Raw genomic sequence first — 16,651 nt, 5'->3', positions numbered from 1 at the left:
CACAAAAAAATTACACTTACCAAAATCAACTTGACTACATAATGATTATTGTAGTCATCTTCTAAACGATGGTTTTCAAAATCTGTAAGCCAAACAGCTATTTTTTTATAACTATAATCCATTATTGATATTGATACAGCCAGGAAAATCTAAATAATACAAATGTGAATGAAGTATCCATTATCGTGATTTTAAATTAGATTATAAAAACAAACATCCAAGTAAAATTTAGAATGAACCAGCACAAAGAAAAAACATGAACTACAAAATCCTTTAGTACGATGCCTTATATATTGTATGTAAAAATATCCATCAGCTTAACGAGATTGATATATATATATATATAACAGAGGAATGTAGCTAATCAATCAGAGGTTTAAAGTCAAGTACCTATGAGTTAACATTTTTGAAAAAATCGAGCCCCTCCATCGGTGGCTGATAGCGATGTGATCTATTTGGGTCCAACGTTGGGACGAATTAGGGGGTCGCCATGTCGAAAGATGTGTTTGCTTATGCTTAAAGTTAGTATTTGCAAGAAAGAGGCGGTTATCTGAACATAGCTGCAACAGATGGTCGCCATTATCTGTTCTCTGAGCCACGACGCTATAAGATCCACTCAGGTGTCTTTTCTTTTCGCTTATTTTACCTACTTGAGCATTAAAGTCACCAGCCACTATTACTACATCAGAGCGCCTAGCTTTTCGAAGAAGGTCGGAAAGCTTTCTGTAAAACTCATCTTTTACATCATCTGAGCTGCAGTCAGTGGGAGAATAAGCAGAGACGACAAAGAGGCAACGACGAGTGTCCCTATCTTTCGGAATCATTACTGTTCCGTTTGGTCGGACAGCGCACAAACGACTGTCTACTGGGATCCAGTCTAAGAGAGCTAGTTCTGCCCTAGGACTCAATGCTATATCTACGCCGGCGAGTCCACGAGAAGCAGCATCTGGGCTTCCAGATACACGAAGTGTGAATCGAGTTGGTTCTTTGTTTTGACATGGTGATGTCAAATGAATGACACTACTCGGATCCTGTATGCGCGTTTCGGAGACGCAGCACACATCGATGGCGCGAGATTCTAAAGTCCTAGCTAAGGAAGCCTGTTGTCCAATTTGGCACAGTGTTCGGACGTTAAAAGCTCCTACGTGTAGTTTAGAGCGTGGTTTCAGGAGACCATGGATAACGTTCCGCGTACTCGAATCGTTTGCCCTAGCGGTGCGAGGTGATAAAGGGACGTAAGAAGTGTTAGTCTTGGAGATAAGAGGTATTAGGAGGTGTAGGAAGGGTTTGAATGTGACTAACTTGGTCTCGTGTGCTGTTACGGGTGTGAGGGCTGATATCACTTCCCGGCTGCCCACACCGTGGAAGGGTATTTCTTGAGGAACCTGAAAAGGAAATTGGATTAGTGTTGGCCTTAACGACCTGGGAGCGTAACCGCAGAGCCCAAGGGACAACTGCTTCAGGCCGGTCGCGCACGGCCTTTCCGTGGAAGGTTTTTAATGTGTTAGCTCCGTTCTTCAAAGGGCCTTACCGCCGGAGACGGAAATCCGTGAGGCAAGGTGAGGTGTGACATTTTTAGGGTCGACCTTTTCTAACCCTTTCCTTCCTTGTGAGAAGGCAGCATCGCTGCAGATGCTGGTTGTCCGAGGGAAACACCTTATTGCTGTCACACCTCTCTACAGTCAGCAGTACGACTTCGCCCTCAGACCTTGAGTTGCTGCTTTTAGTCTTACCGTTCACCAATCGACCTGCCTGGCATAGTAGAACCTACAGGAACATATGTTCCAGCCAATATAGCTCGGTTGGGTCATCACAATAGGCAAGCCCGACCACCGCGTCAAGGTAGCAGCTTCGGTCGGGATTTTAAAGCCTTATCAATCTCAACTATGTATTACAGTAAATAATAGATACACATTTTTTTATTCCATTCAGTATTCTTCAACTAGTAGATCTGACAGTATCCTGATGAAACAGAAATTCAGTACTCATTTTATCAACTGTCAAAAAGATCATTTATTTATATGGTACTTAATTTCATATAAATAAATTCTATATAATAAACAAAAAATTAAATAAACTACCTTTGGTAAAGTCACCAATATAAAATTTGGTATAATAGATGTATTATTATCAGCATAAATATTCATTTTATCTTGTAATCGAACATATATTAATGTGATATAAATAACAATAATTAATGAAAGTAGAACAATAGGTGTAGTAATAAAGCATAAAATTAATAAACGTTTCCATTTTGAATAAGTACGTATAGGTCTCCCGGTAATTGGGCATAAAGATAATTTACCCTAATTAAAAAAAGCAAACAATAGGAACATATAAATGAACATTTTAAAGTATTGAAATACAAGATTACAATTTCATTATATATACATATAGATTATATAATAAAGGAATTGAATATCTCAAGTAGGATATCTATGTAGACTATTCAAATGGCGAAGATATGATATCTAGAAATTTGGAGCAATATCTTAAACATTCAGTGAATTTCCCACGTTTCTTGGGTTAAACCGTACTTCTTTTCAGTGTTGCTTTGTGCCAGTAATCACGTAAGCATTCTTATATTCATTAAGAAGACAGAGCAAAACGTTACACAGTTTATTTAAGTCTGCCAAAACAGCTTTCATAAATGTGCATCAGGCTCAACTACTCATACTTCACATCAGTACAGGGAGATAAAATTAACATGATATATAATAAAGATGTCAAATTAATGATACTGTCTGTGATTATGGAAAAGAGTGGATTATAGAAAACAGTGTGTTTGGATTATAACTAACACTTTTCAGGATATGTGTTTCGTCTTATTTTGAACTCATCAGCTGGATGGATATATTAATGAGCTAAAACTTGTAGCGGAAAGATTACACCGAGACATTTACTCACGGTGTACGTAAGTCAACAAAAACGGGTCATAATGTAGTCCTGCTTATCAGTAACATGATAATGCTTTTATGTAGAAACGTAGGGAATATAGTTCGAATAAAAAATGGATTTAATCAAGGAATAAAAAAAGTAATTTTTTAACTTCAGAAAAATAAGCTATGGATGACTGTACGTCACTGTGATCAATATTCAGCTACCATCCAATGAATTTATTCAAAAGACTGTGTCATTTAAGCAGTAACAATTTGTTTATATCTTGTATTATTATTATCATTATATCTATATGAACAGGTATCCTCGATCAAGTGACATAGCATACACAACTATCCCTCTTACTAGTTTAAATATTTCTTACTTAAATCGCTGGATGACTCATTCGCCTTCCTATATATATGTGCTTAAATCTTAGTTCATCTGACACCTAGTTCGCTCGCTTGCATTCATATTTCTTCTTGAATTCGCCTTCTGTTCTTGTGGCTTAGTGATCTACTCCGCACATTGATAAACTGTAGTCAATACTGCATATTACTTTCTGAAATTTATAAACTTCTCAGAGTTATCTGTTAACGGTTATGAGGACGAGTGTTATACAGAGGCTTAAAAACTGTATCGAAGATAATCCACTACAAAGACCTTGAAATTTCAAACGAGAAATTAACAAAAGATAAAACTATTGGTCAGTGAATATTTTAAGAAAATCAAAACTGTCATTTTTAAGCGGTCAGACAAACTAGTTTTAAAAGAAGGTGAATAAGGAATTTCCGAACAGATAAGGCTTTAATAATTCGTGTTTTGGTCTCTGTTTTTAGACGTACTATTTTGCAGTCACTTATTTTATCGTGGCCTTAATATCTTACTTTGTAAGCTTTTTTGACATGTGTTCATTCTCTCAACCATCTTCATTGTATTCATCAAGTAGACAATTATCTTTTAAACCTCACTTCTATGTGTTAATTCCATTCTACTAAGTACCTTTATTCAACACTTGAGGTTTTTGAGTAACTTTCAGTATCTTGATCAATGACTCAAGAATTTACTACTATATGTAAAATAACTATGAATACCCTTGTACAGCTTTAATAAATGATCTAGCTGAAAAGAAACCTTTTTATTAATGATTAACAAACAGTATGAATCATAAGATAATTAATGAATAATCAAAAGTGAAAATGGTCAAAAAACAAAGAATGATTGACCTGGTTCTGTTCGTTAAGCAGAGGCGCACAGAATCCATGTCATCAATGGTTGCATATCACGTGTGTGCAAAGTGGGGTATATCTACAAATAGTCTATAATTAATTAATTTCTCTGAAAATTCACGTCAAACACCTAGTTTGAATATGTTTGATAACTAGAAATAGGTATTTCATCGAAGATGTTATTAACGATAAGATGCTAAAAACTCTTTGTAAAATATAATTTGAAATTATATTTTCTTGGGGTACAATAAAGCCATTGAGTTGTATGCATTTGATTTATGCGAATTACTTTATTGGAAAATCCATTGAGATTTAAAACGAAAGATACTGGGCTTCAGATGTAATGTAAACACTAACACTGAAATTCATTTAAATCCAGCTCATGAGTCTTAAATAGAACGAAACGTAGATCTTCAATTCAACTGTTAGTCACAATCCAATTATTCTATAGGATTTTATAGTTTGGATAAATGGACGATAATAATATAATAGAGGATAAAACGAAAATGATAATACTGATACTAGTACTAATACTACTAATAATAATAACAGTAATAAAAACGTCAACAGTAAGTGACAACAAAAGTAGTAAATAACAATGTACAATAATTCTTATTATATATATAATAGAAAGAAATTCTTACTTTAAATAATGGTCTAGGCTCTTCTAATAATGAAATTGGTGTATCCCATGAACCCCAGCGATAAGCTAAAAATGAACTAGTCCTTTTCCAATGTTCCAGATATAATGATGTCCATATTAAATTGATAATAGCCATTAATAAATAATAAAATGAAGAATTTTTCTGTATTTAAATTAAAAATTAGGTGTGTAAGAGAGAAAAAAGGAGTATTATATTCTGTCAAAAAGAAACTTGAGATCAAATAGATTAACGGTTCTTTTTCTTACTAGGTGGCTTTGTGAAAATTATGTGAAAATCGAAACCAATGCTTACTATGAACTGACGCTTCGGTTAAAGAAAAGTTTTAAAAGTACATCGTAGAGATAAATAGTTGTCTGATCCTAGTCTCAAACACCCTAACAATCTAATTTTACAGTCAACTACAATATGGAACTGAGAACCTTCAGATCTCCTGGCAAAAACAATAAAAGCTTAGTACCTAATAGTTAATATGGTCTCATTCGGCCATTTGATTAAACAGACCAGAATTATACGGTCGCATTATTGAGTTGTGAACTACAATTTAATGGTTTCTCAGTGGTTCTTTATTCGATATCCCTATGTATGGTGAAAACCATCTTTGAATTGTTTTCTAAAACCAATAGATTTGTTAAAAGATATCATTTAGAATCTTAAAGCAGTAATAATAATACCAATAATTACTTATTTATGATACACATGATGCGTACCACATATAGAAGACGTGTTGATAGGACCAAATATTGAAGTACATTACATAACATTTAACTATGTAAGCGAGTAGCAGTTTATCTATCTTTACGAAAAATGATACAAAGAAAATCTCTGTACACAGAACATTTTAACAGAAAACAGCTGGTCTACAAAAAAATGTTTCATCAATAAAGAAGTCCTATCCAAATTTCTAACAAATTGTGAGCAATCGATAAAATGAAGCTTTCTATACATCAAGTTAATATAACAACATCAAACACGTTTATTTCACTAATTCATAGAGCTCTTGTTATATCCTAGTGAAAATTAAACTACGGGTAATTCCCCAGACCTATTAATGGACTAGTATTATATATATATATATATATATATATATATATATATATATATATATATATATATATATATATATCCTATTGTATAACTGTTCAGTAATTAGATTATGTATATCTATATTTCCCTTATTATAAGCTTCGTTTTGACCTGTAGATTATTATTATACGATTTACTGTTCCTAAATTATGTTCAGTTTATTAACTACCGTCTCCCACGTTCACAGCCACTTTTTGGTTTGATCTTGCGTAAATGTTATTTCCTATTTTATGGTATGATAAGGTCCGTTTGGTTGGTATATAAACCATGTATGTTTGAAATAAATGATTCGCATAGTGGGACATGTTACTGGTGTTCTGGACTCAACTGGACGGGCTAGGTGAACAAAGAACCAATAAGGACGTTAGGCTGCTCATACTGGTCGAACGTCATTGGTTTAGCATAGTACAAAAGTGAATGAATCGTATTTAGATTGGCTTAAAGTCACAACAGAAGAAAATAAGTTAAGGAACATGTAACTACCATTCATTCAAAAACTAACCTTAGAAATTGTAGGACTTATCCTACCAAAATAATCTTGTCATTTAATCAATGAAAATCAAATTACACTAGAGCGTTTTAAATGGAGGATCAACTTGTCAACACTATTAAATATCAATACGAAATACATAATACCAAAAATCAATAATAATAATAACTTACGTTAGGATTAACAAATAACCAAACAGCAAGTCCAACAACTGATGGAAATATTAATGAATATGTATAATGGCCAAGCCATGCAAAATAGAATGCAACTTTTGTACCAAAATATTCTTTAATTTCATCTAATGGTTGTAGGACAACCCAGCGACGAATCCAAATACTAGTTAACTTATTTAATTCACTTGGTTCGTGTAATGGAAATATTTGTAAGATAATACCAGCGGATTGAAGAGATGGAACTAAAATTAAAGAGTATTTTATGACGATTTTTTAAATCTCCGAATCATCATAAATACTATTTTCATCGGTTAACTACGTAAAAGAATATGTAAATTTACAATGACTTTGTGGTTAAAACATTTGAATTTCAATCATTGGATTGGAATCTCGAATAGCATTACAACTGCTTCAGTTTGACCCACCAGGAAGTGCTGTTAACCCTAATACACATATAAACGTGTTATTTGGAACACGAACTGATTTCAGTTAAACAACTGTTAAGAAGTTGGAAACATTGAACAGTTGCTCAGTTCTAGCATGGGACCATTTAGCGATACTGAGTGCAAATCTTCCAGTGTTTTCGATGAGTACCTTCTTGATCCTCACTAGTGAATTGTTTCGAGAGGAAATTTTCCGAGTTCTAGTGAGAAGCCGTGACCATTGACATCCTACCCTGTCATGTGCGAGGAAATCACCCACCGAAAACAATGGAAGATGGTTACGCAACATCGCGGATTGACTGAAATTAGACTTCTACGTCATCGGATGCGAACTCGGTCTTCAAGAGGTTAGGTGTTACCTTCGAGACCAAGGGTCCTGTGTTTGATACTCGGCAAGGAGTTGTAGATGCGCAATGCCGAGAAGTCTCATGCAAGGGCGAAATGCCTGTCCAATGTTTGCAGGTTTCCAATGACCGTCTAACTTGGATCGATTCGTGATTTCAATAACAATGAGTGATCTCCATAACCTTATAGCGATAATTAATTAAATCATAATCGGAGTCCTGCTGTGTAGCCGTGGAAGATGAGTTAATCATACAGAGAGTAAGACAGTAACTCATTGAAGAAAACACATAAAAGGAACATCTACTTCAAGTGGAATCAGATTATGAAAAAAACTACCTTCATCAGTAGTATATTTTTTTATTTATTTATTACTGAATCTCACCTTTAAAACAAAGCGATTAGTGGATTCAATATATGGAAAAACATGCAAATAAAGGAATTGTAAAAACATTAAAATACTGAAAAATTGTACCTACTTGGTATGAGATAGGTAATGTCGAAAAAATATTTATTAGTATTTATCATAAGAATTTTCACTTAGTATTTATTTAATTATTTATTTATTTGAACACATAGATATTGGTACAAGGGGACACCGAATACATATGCGCCACACAGATCTCATTTGATATGTGTGAGGGCTGTGATACTGCCCGGGTGCTCAGACCGAAGCAAGTGGTTTTCTTAGGGGCCACACCCCGAGCCTTCGACCTGAAGGTCTGATCCACAAGGCAGTGGAGCAACGTAAGAGATGCAGTCTCATGATAGCCACTGACCAATAATTGGTTCATACGCCATTTGTTCCTTCAGGATGCTGGAGCCCATGTGCACCATTGGTTTGTGATCAGGGTTTTCCAACTCCCCTAGGTGGACTCTTCGTGTCCGCCAACCCGGTTAAGGCACCGAACATTCACTTTTCGTCCTCTCAATTTCGTAAACAACAGTAATGCCACGAGAAGGCAGTGAGTAGGACTTCCCTGGAAGAGGCTATACATGCGTGGCCATGTGAGAGCATTTCTGGAGGGAGAGCGGACTTTCCCCACTCTCGGCCGTACCAGAGTATTTGATGAGATTGTTGAATTTCATTAAAATCATGAACCAATCTAAGTAGGATCATCGTTAAAAATATAAAGGCACTGTATGGCCGTCTCGTGATAGTATGGGACTCCTCAACAACGCGCATCTACGACTTCATACGTATATTATCATTATTTAGTTATCTCACTTAACATTTGTTTGAAGCACACTTTGATGAGTCATATAATTCTTAAGCTTAAGTAATGTTGAATTTCAATGGTTTAGGCATTCATATTAGAACCATTCAGTTGTACTTTTAAAACTTAGCTTTTTATTTATAAAGTTTTGAAAAGCTGGATAAAATCATTAACATAAGGATATTCAGTATGTCTAAAAACAGTATGTTTTACAATTAAACTAAGTAATATTACACTCTAAAGTCAATAATATTAATCTCTGAATCACTTAATTCAGTTTTTGGTAACGAATATTCTAACTTGTTGCGATGCGCTTTTTTTTATAAAAAAGGATAATAAACGAATTAGGGTAACATACCTAACTTAAAATAAGCTACATAGTAATGAAAAGTGATTCATCTTAATATCTGTCAAAAATCTTCAGTATGTTCACTGATAACATTTATCTTTAGCACATAAACTTATGAACAAAGTATATTCCTTTGGAAAATCTCCTGTCAGATTTTATAGTTAATAAATCCAGACTAATTTTTCAAATGAATAATCACTTTTGCGGTGTTGTTTTTTCTTCTATCTTCCCATTGTTATTTTAGGACTTAGTAGGTAAGTGGATAACGCGATGGTGTTTGAAGCGAACGGTACTAGGTTCGAGTCTCAAAGTGAACATCAACTCTGAGATGCAGGTATCTCCAGCTGACGAGTCCTAAATAGGGCGAAACATGCGTCCGGGTTTCCACTGCTAGCCACCATCCATCTTTGCTTATAATATTGAATAAGATATTTTAGATTGACATAAAAACAAATCATTTATAATAGCAAAATATGCCTTGGAGAAAACTATTTCTGATTTAAATTAAATCACGGAACTTACTCATACATTGATCATTAGCAAATTTAATGGAACACACATCGGAATCTTCGCGACAAGCACGTAAACTCATCAGAAAATGATGAACAATATTACTACGTTCACTGGTTGACAGAAAAAGTTTCTCATCCATTACATTATCGAATAAACTGAATTCATCAACTGAAAATTCACGTAAGCCACCACCATGTTCAGGTAATAGAGACTTTTTAATTCTTAATTCTTCAGCACCTGTAAGTAGACTTTATTTTCAAAAGATAAACATTGTAAGAACATACTACTACTAGCTTTTCATAAATAAAGTAGTATGAAGTTTAGTACAACAATACGTTAGTGCATAAAATCATCCGGAAAGATGGTGTACTTCTTTCGGTGATAAGACGTTATTAATAAGTGTAAATAAATTATGATTCAACTGATAAGCTGTTTCACTCATTGAAGTTTGAATTTAACCACAGCATTTGGAGGTTCGATGCAGCTAGACAATTTAGATTTCGTAAATGACCTAGCCCTTCTATCCAATACACACTAACAAATGCATGTCAAAACAACCATTGTAGCGGAAGCCTCTACAACAGTAGACCTCGAAATACCCAAGGTTAAAAGCAACATCCTCAAATGCAACAAAGAGAACGCCAACCCAATCACACTTAATGGTGAAGCTCTGGAAGAGGTGGAAACTTTCACATACATGAACAGCGTCATCAATAAACAAGGAGGATTTGATGCAAAGGTGAGAATCGACGAGGCAAGGGTCGTATTCCTGCAGTTGAAGAACATATGGAACTTAAAACCACTCTCAAACAACATCAAAGTAAGAATCTTCAATACAAACGTACAGACAGTTGTACTTTACGGAGCTGAAACTTGGAGAACTACCACAACTATCATCAAAATGGTAGAGGTATTTCTAAACAGTTGTCGACGCAAGATACTCAATTTCCACTGGCCGGATACCATCAGCAACAGCCTACTGTGAGAGAGAGAAAAAATCAGTTTCCAAATGAAGAGGAAATTGGGAAGACAGTGGAGGTAGATAGGATATAAATTACATAAAGTATCAAACTGCATCAGGAAGCAAGCGCTTACCTAGAATCCTGAAGGGAAACGGAAAAGAGAAAGGTCAAAGAACACAACACGTCGGGAATTGGAAGCAGACATTAAAATGATGGATAGCAACTGGAACAAGTGGAAAGGATTTTCCAGAACAGAGTTGGATGGAGAATACTGATGGGCAACCTATGCTCCTCCACGATGGGTAACAGATGTATTTAAGTAAAGTTAGGATTTTAATTTATTTGGTTTTTTGTGAATTTATGCATTGTTACACTATGCAGTATTGATGGTCTTAAAATGTTTAGTGATTAAACAATATATTCCTAATAATAACTAATTTAGCTCCACAAAGTTAGGATAGTCCATAAAAATCGATTTAAAATGTGGCTTTTTACAGATAAAGAATTGGACACAGGCATGAACCTCAACTTTATTTCTCATTAACACGTTTCTGAGGGGCCCGTAGTTAATCACTTGTTTTACCATATATTGTTTGGTCTTACAAACTATTGTGGTGCGTGCTACTTATATCGATGTAAGTAGTATATGACGCGAGTTAAAAGCGTAATATCTGGCAGCAGAATATGGGAGAAGATCAAGAAAGGAAGAGCGACAACACAATGCAATTTGTAAGAAAGAGGGCATGAACAGTGAAATGCGAGACAATGGATTGATGTTTGCAACAGGAACAGTCTGGTTTGATGGATTAATATTTTGCAAATTAACGATTTACTATATGGTTTTTCTATCTTACCAAGTAACTCTGTAATTTTGTGGTAAACACAAGTCGGTTGTCCTCACCTGTGTTCTCCTTCACTGTACTATAATCTCGAAAATAACCACATCATATTTAAGGGAGGTTTAGACTTATTGAAGTTTTTCAGATTTCGCTGCACTAAAGCTTTCATGCTGAAAGGTTTTATTACTTCTTTTTCAAGTTTGAGTGTTACATGTTCTTAAATGACGTTTTTTCTATATAAGAGAAACATTTAGGAGAGCTTAACCTTTCGTATTTGTAAATGTCTATTCTTTTATATCAAATTTTCTAAATCAATGAAACATAAGGCGCATAACTTTGAAAATCAGTACCACTAACAGAGTATTCGTTATTTCTTCCAGGTGATATACCCACACTAAGCACAATTCTAATAGTTTGAAAATATTCTTACATTTTACACATGAACAATTGAATTAGCAAAACTTCAAACACTACATTCTCATTAAAATAGTAATTAATCTTAGAATAATTTTAAGACAATTATTAGTTTGAAAGTAAATACTACTAATAATAATAATAACCCTAAACTGTTAGAAAGACTGGATTTATTAAAATCTTGTGTTGCTCAGGTGACAGTGGTGCATATCATGTGAACAATACATTCAATATTTATTCTACAACTCAATAATGTAACCATTAGTTACGTGTTTATTGTACTTACATATGCAATATGAAGAATTCAAAGCAATTGAATACAGTTTATGGTCAATTAATAAAAAATAAGTCGAAGAATGTATTAACTAAATAATATAGACAATTAGAAAAATATTAACCTAAATACACATACTCTATTTATACAACTTGATTGTATCACTAATCTTTACTTTTTTTTAGAAACAAGAATGTAAAACTGAACTATATAAAGCAAATAATTTAACAATGTATAGTTTATATCAATAATCAGAAGTATATCAACATGGATATAAATAAAATGATAGAGAAGACTTGAAGCTCAGATGAATGCAGTACTGTATTCTCTGAGCAAGATGATTTGATTTTGAAACTTTCAATGTAGTTCCGGACATATTCCAAGCTTAATGCATGTGAAAGTGCGCTTCCCAAATATTCATGCAGTAGAGCCACTACAATAGAATTCATTTAATAACTGACTCGCTATTATATTTTTAACCATAAAACAGAACTTTTTCAGGTAAATGAGTGCATTTCTAAATCATACAAAACAAACTGATAAGTAGTGTGAATAAACTCCGGCAAATCCGCATTGAAAATAGCTATCCCTTAGTCTTATTGACAGGAAATTGAAGTTAAGAACAACAACATGAAAGATCTCGTACAGTCAGTATAAGATTCTTTCCATGAACATTAGTTTTTAATCCGATATTATATAAGAGACCTTGAGAAACAGATTTCCGAAATCTTTAAAAGAAAGCATTAAATCATGCTGAGCTTCATATTTTATTTTCAATTGGCCTATGATTAATATGTAGAAGATGAACTCCTGTTTTGAGCCACACAAATGTCTAACCACAGATTTGTGGAAGAGATTACATCAAATGCACGAGTGAAGTGTTTTCTAAACACATATCTAATCATTACTCTGTCGGTAAAAGAATACAAGTTAGTCAATGGCTCAATTTTTGAACACCTTATTAATACTGATTACTTTGTCACACTTCATGACACAGTACTGCTAAAAATTTTAACAAACTACTATATACATTGAATAACTGTAAAATTGGTTTTACAGATTGTATCAATTATATTGCCAAACAGATTATTTCCTGCTTTAAACTATTTTCATTTCAAATGATAAGTTGGACCATTTTTACATACTTAACTATTTAGTTGGAATGGAAATAAACACTATTTTTAGAAAAATTCATTCGTATAAGGAATCCTTGAGATTACGATAATAAGCATAGATGACAAAATAACAGATAAACCAAAGGTGAAACAAGAATTCAAGACTTTTATTTATGTATCAATAAATTTTTGTTGAATATAGATCATTTGGATAGTTATGTAATTAATTAACATACAAATTCTTATGAGATGCATTTCTTAGTTTTTGCTCATTTTGAAAACAGTGAATTCACTTTGATCTTGATAGTCAAAATGTCTTGATGTACTCTGAACAATAATATTGACTTCTCATTTACATATTACTATCAATCCATATTACTTATATGAATTTCATTGTGAGGAAAACAACTATATTGATCTTATATCAGGCAAAATATATGAATAACAGTTAAAAAGTGGTTTAACAAGTATTGTGCATACTCACTGATGAACTACTCAACAGTTTTATTATTAGTTCAAACTGAACTTAATATCGTTTAATTAGGTAATATTATCATATCTTACATAAAGTTTAGTTTAAAGCCTAATAAACGAACATTTACTCAGTTATTTAGTTGCATCATTATTCATCAACAATTCTTTTTATCTACCAAAAAAAAAACAACAAAGATCATTATGTCTTCCATAGAAATCTTATTTAGAAAACTAGTGTAATCACGAGATTTAACCATTTTAATGATCATGTTTACTAATTTAGTAGTAATTAAGGTTTAAAACAGTTCGAGAATCAAATTTATTCACATATTGGTTGACTAATTACTGAGGTAAAACAGAAAAACAAATCAAGATTAGAAAAAATCATCTTTCTTGTTTGAAAGAGTTAAGTACACTTGTGGATTAATATCCGAATGTACTTGATCATAAAATATGTGTACATAATAAATGAATAGTTAGATCTGCTTCCTAAATTTTGGCGCGAAGGATTTGTGTATGCTTGAAGCCTTATATGTATTTGTAGTCTGATATTTTGGAAGAATGACTACTAATTAATAACCGGTGTTTAGCTTTTGTTTCACATATTATGATTTCTCAAGATAGTAAGTGGTGCAAGTTTAACAACAAAAGTGATTTACAATTTAGTCAAGGAATTTTTAGGCTCTAGATGATTTCTATTTGTTATAAATATTGCGTAATAGTAAAATATTATTCTGCTTTTTTTATAGACAAGAATGTAAAAATACTGTTGAAAATTTAACCAAGTATCAAAGATTTTGTAAGAATAAGTTTGAACTATGTAAAATACTGCACTGTTTTTACAAAAACAATCAAGAGATTGGTTTTGTTAATCTTTTTTCGCTCTTGAATAATCTATAAAATAATCAAAAGTGTATTACAGTGGTTTTATCACATTTATGTAAATGAAAAAGTGTTCGACACTCAGTAATTTGGTTGGAATCTATAAAATAGTCCCTACAAGTTGCGTTAGTTTGTTAAACAATCACTTATTTTAATCCATTTTTGCATCGATTGTTTGAATCTTCCCATTGATATTTAAGATTGCAACTGGTCAGTTTCTTACTGGCATATGTGCATCCTGTGCAGATTGCCTCGATATTGCCACAAATCACAAGCATTATAAGCAGAGGCAGATGGTGGCTAGCAGTGGAACCCAGGACGCGCGTTTCGTCCTGTTCGGTACTCATCATCTGGATGTACCTGCATCCAGAGTTGATGTTCACTCAGAGATTCGAACCCAGTACCATTTGCTTCAAACACCATCGCGTTATTCACTTAGCTACTGAGTCCAAATAGCCACTAACTAAACAAAACTATCAATCTTTCTGGTGCTTTATTAACCGATATATTTTGTCCAGCATATTTATCACTAACTGAAAATTTGTAAAAACGTTGAACTCCAGAATAATAGTGTATTGTTTAAAGTTCCCCAAAGAGTCAGAACAGTGCAAGGAAAAGAATTCAGTAAGAGTTATACAAAGTAACTAAACAAAAGGTAACGGAATATGGAAAAAGTGTAACTAGAGTGAATTGGTGATCGATGTTGGAAGAAGAACAAAAAACTATACATTCACTGCTACTAGTATCAAATTTAAATATACATCTCTTCCGATTCAAAAAATATTGATTTCCGCCATTTTACAAAATATGAGAAGGTTCGAATCTCCAAACTAAACTCAAGTCAATAAATAACACCATTTCATGGATCAGCCTTCTGTTTTGTATTGACTACAATGAAATATAACACATCAAGTCTAAACAGTGATATAGTCCAATTAACTTAGCTGATGCCGAAACGCCATCTCCCCAATCAGTTTATATTAATCACATTAGATCAAGATAATTTAATTTTTAATTCTACAAAAGCAAGGAAATATTTTGAAAGCATTAATGATCAATTACCAATTTATATTCATTGATGTCTTATAAATCAAATTGCACAGACCAACTTGTTATCTTATGTATATTAAAAACAATTTATTAAAACGGCATTAGTGATGAGAATTATTGTTTTTATGTTTTAAATTCAGGCAAAAACTTTATTTAATATTTTTGAAAAATTGGATTAAAATGATTGTATTCACTTTAAGCTACAAGCTAATTAATACTGACTCACGAAAACATTTATTAAATAATAACTATAAGTCTGTACTTGAATTCATATATGTCCCCATAAAAATAAAATGAAGCATAACTGTAATGAGTTAGGTACGATAGATAAAAGCGAACGGATCACATGAAATGAACTAGGTGAACTCCAGTAGACTTTATTCATGAAATTCGTCACCTGTCTTGATGAAAGTAAGTATTTGATTTAAAACCAAACATTAAGCCTAATATTAAGTTTTGCGAGTGATTATACATATAATTAGATCAACTTCAATGGAAAAATAGTGTTACCAAGACGACAGAGTCATATAAGGGAATTATCAATATATGGACATAAATTTTACACCTAGATATTAACTATACGAGGTACCTAAAAAATAAATCCAACTTACCCCCTATATGAAGCAGTTAAATAAAGCGCATACTGCCTTGATGTGCGATGAAACTGTTTATGTATGACCAGTTGAGGTACACGGTTATTAATAATTTTTATCAGCCAGTCAACAATCTCTTCGGAAAGTTCTGTTTTAAATATTACTACAACATCACAATCTGTAGATGGTACAGTTGACAGACGTCGCCACTTTTGTGTACGATTTATAACATTTTTGCTTGTTTGAGTTACTTGTTTTTGTAAATCAGCTAACTTCTCTATAATGTAAAAGGTAAAAAGAAAATCACCCGTCAAAATGTAGGGTTGATTAGAAGAAACGAGACATAAATAAAGAGTTATTGGAAGAGTTATTTATATGTGAACCAAGGAACTTTGATCCAAAGGTTAATAAATAGAATGGATATCATTCGAAAGGCAATTTTCCTTATCGTTTAAACGCAGTCAAACATCTACTACAAAATTTGAAAGATAAGGCGAGTATTCAAATAATACTTGGAGACATACATTATTGATGAAAATCAGGAACTTAACGTTTCAATCCGAGCACTCTAGTCTTTAAACTACTGACCGACAGTATCAAGAGGTTTATTTTAAAGGATCAACTTGACTAGCACATGGTCTATCTTCCACATATTTCTTTCTGTTTT

General features: G+C 33.0%; 1 protein-coding gene across 1 annotated transcript in view; it reads right to left on the bottom strand.

Annotated features, from left to right (window-relative positions):
• The window catches only part of ANO8 (Anoctamin-8), a 42,045-nt gene that overhangs the window by 21,743 nt on the left and 3,651 nt on the right, over positions 1-16,651 (bottom strand). The window contains exons 3-8 of the mRNA XM_051213694.1: positions 16,003-16,261; positions 9,391-9,629; positions 6,518-6,759; positions 4,751-4,912; positions 2,082-2,306; positions 21-149 (exon numbers count right to left, since the gene is read on the bottom strand). Coding sequence (XP_051069692.1) covers positions 21-149; positions 2,082-2,306; positions 4,751-4,912; positions 6,518-6,759; positions 9,391-9,629; positions 16,003-16,261 — 1,256 coding nt within the window. The remainder of the gene's footprint in view (positions 1-20; positions 150-2,081; positions 2,307-4,750; positions 4,913-6,517; positions 6,760-9,390; positions 9,630-16,002; positions 16,262-16,651) is intronic.

The sequence above is a fragment of the Schistosoma haematobium genome, chromosome 3, assembly GCF_000699445.3.
Source record: "Schistosoma haematobium chromosome 3, whole genome shotgun sequence".
Classification (NCBI taxonomy): Eukaryota; Metazoa; Platyhelminthes; class Trematoda; order Strigeidida; family Schistosomatidae; genus Schistosoma; species Schistosoma haematobium.
This window is presented reverse-complemented; position numbering and strand designations above follow the sequence as displayed.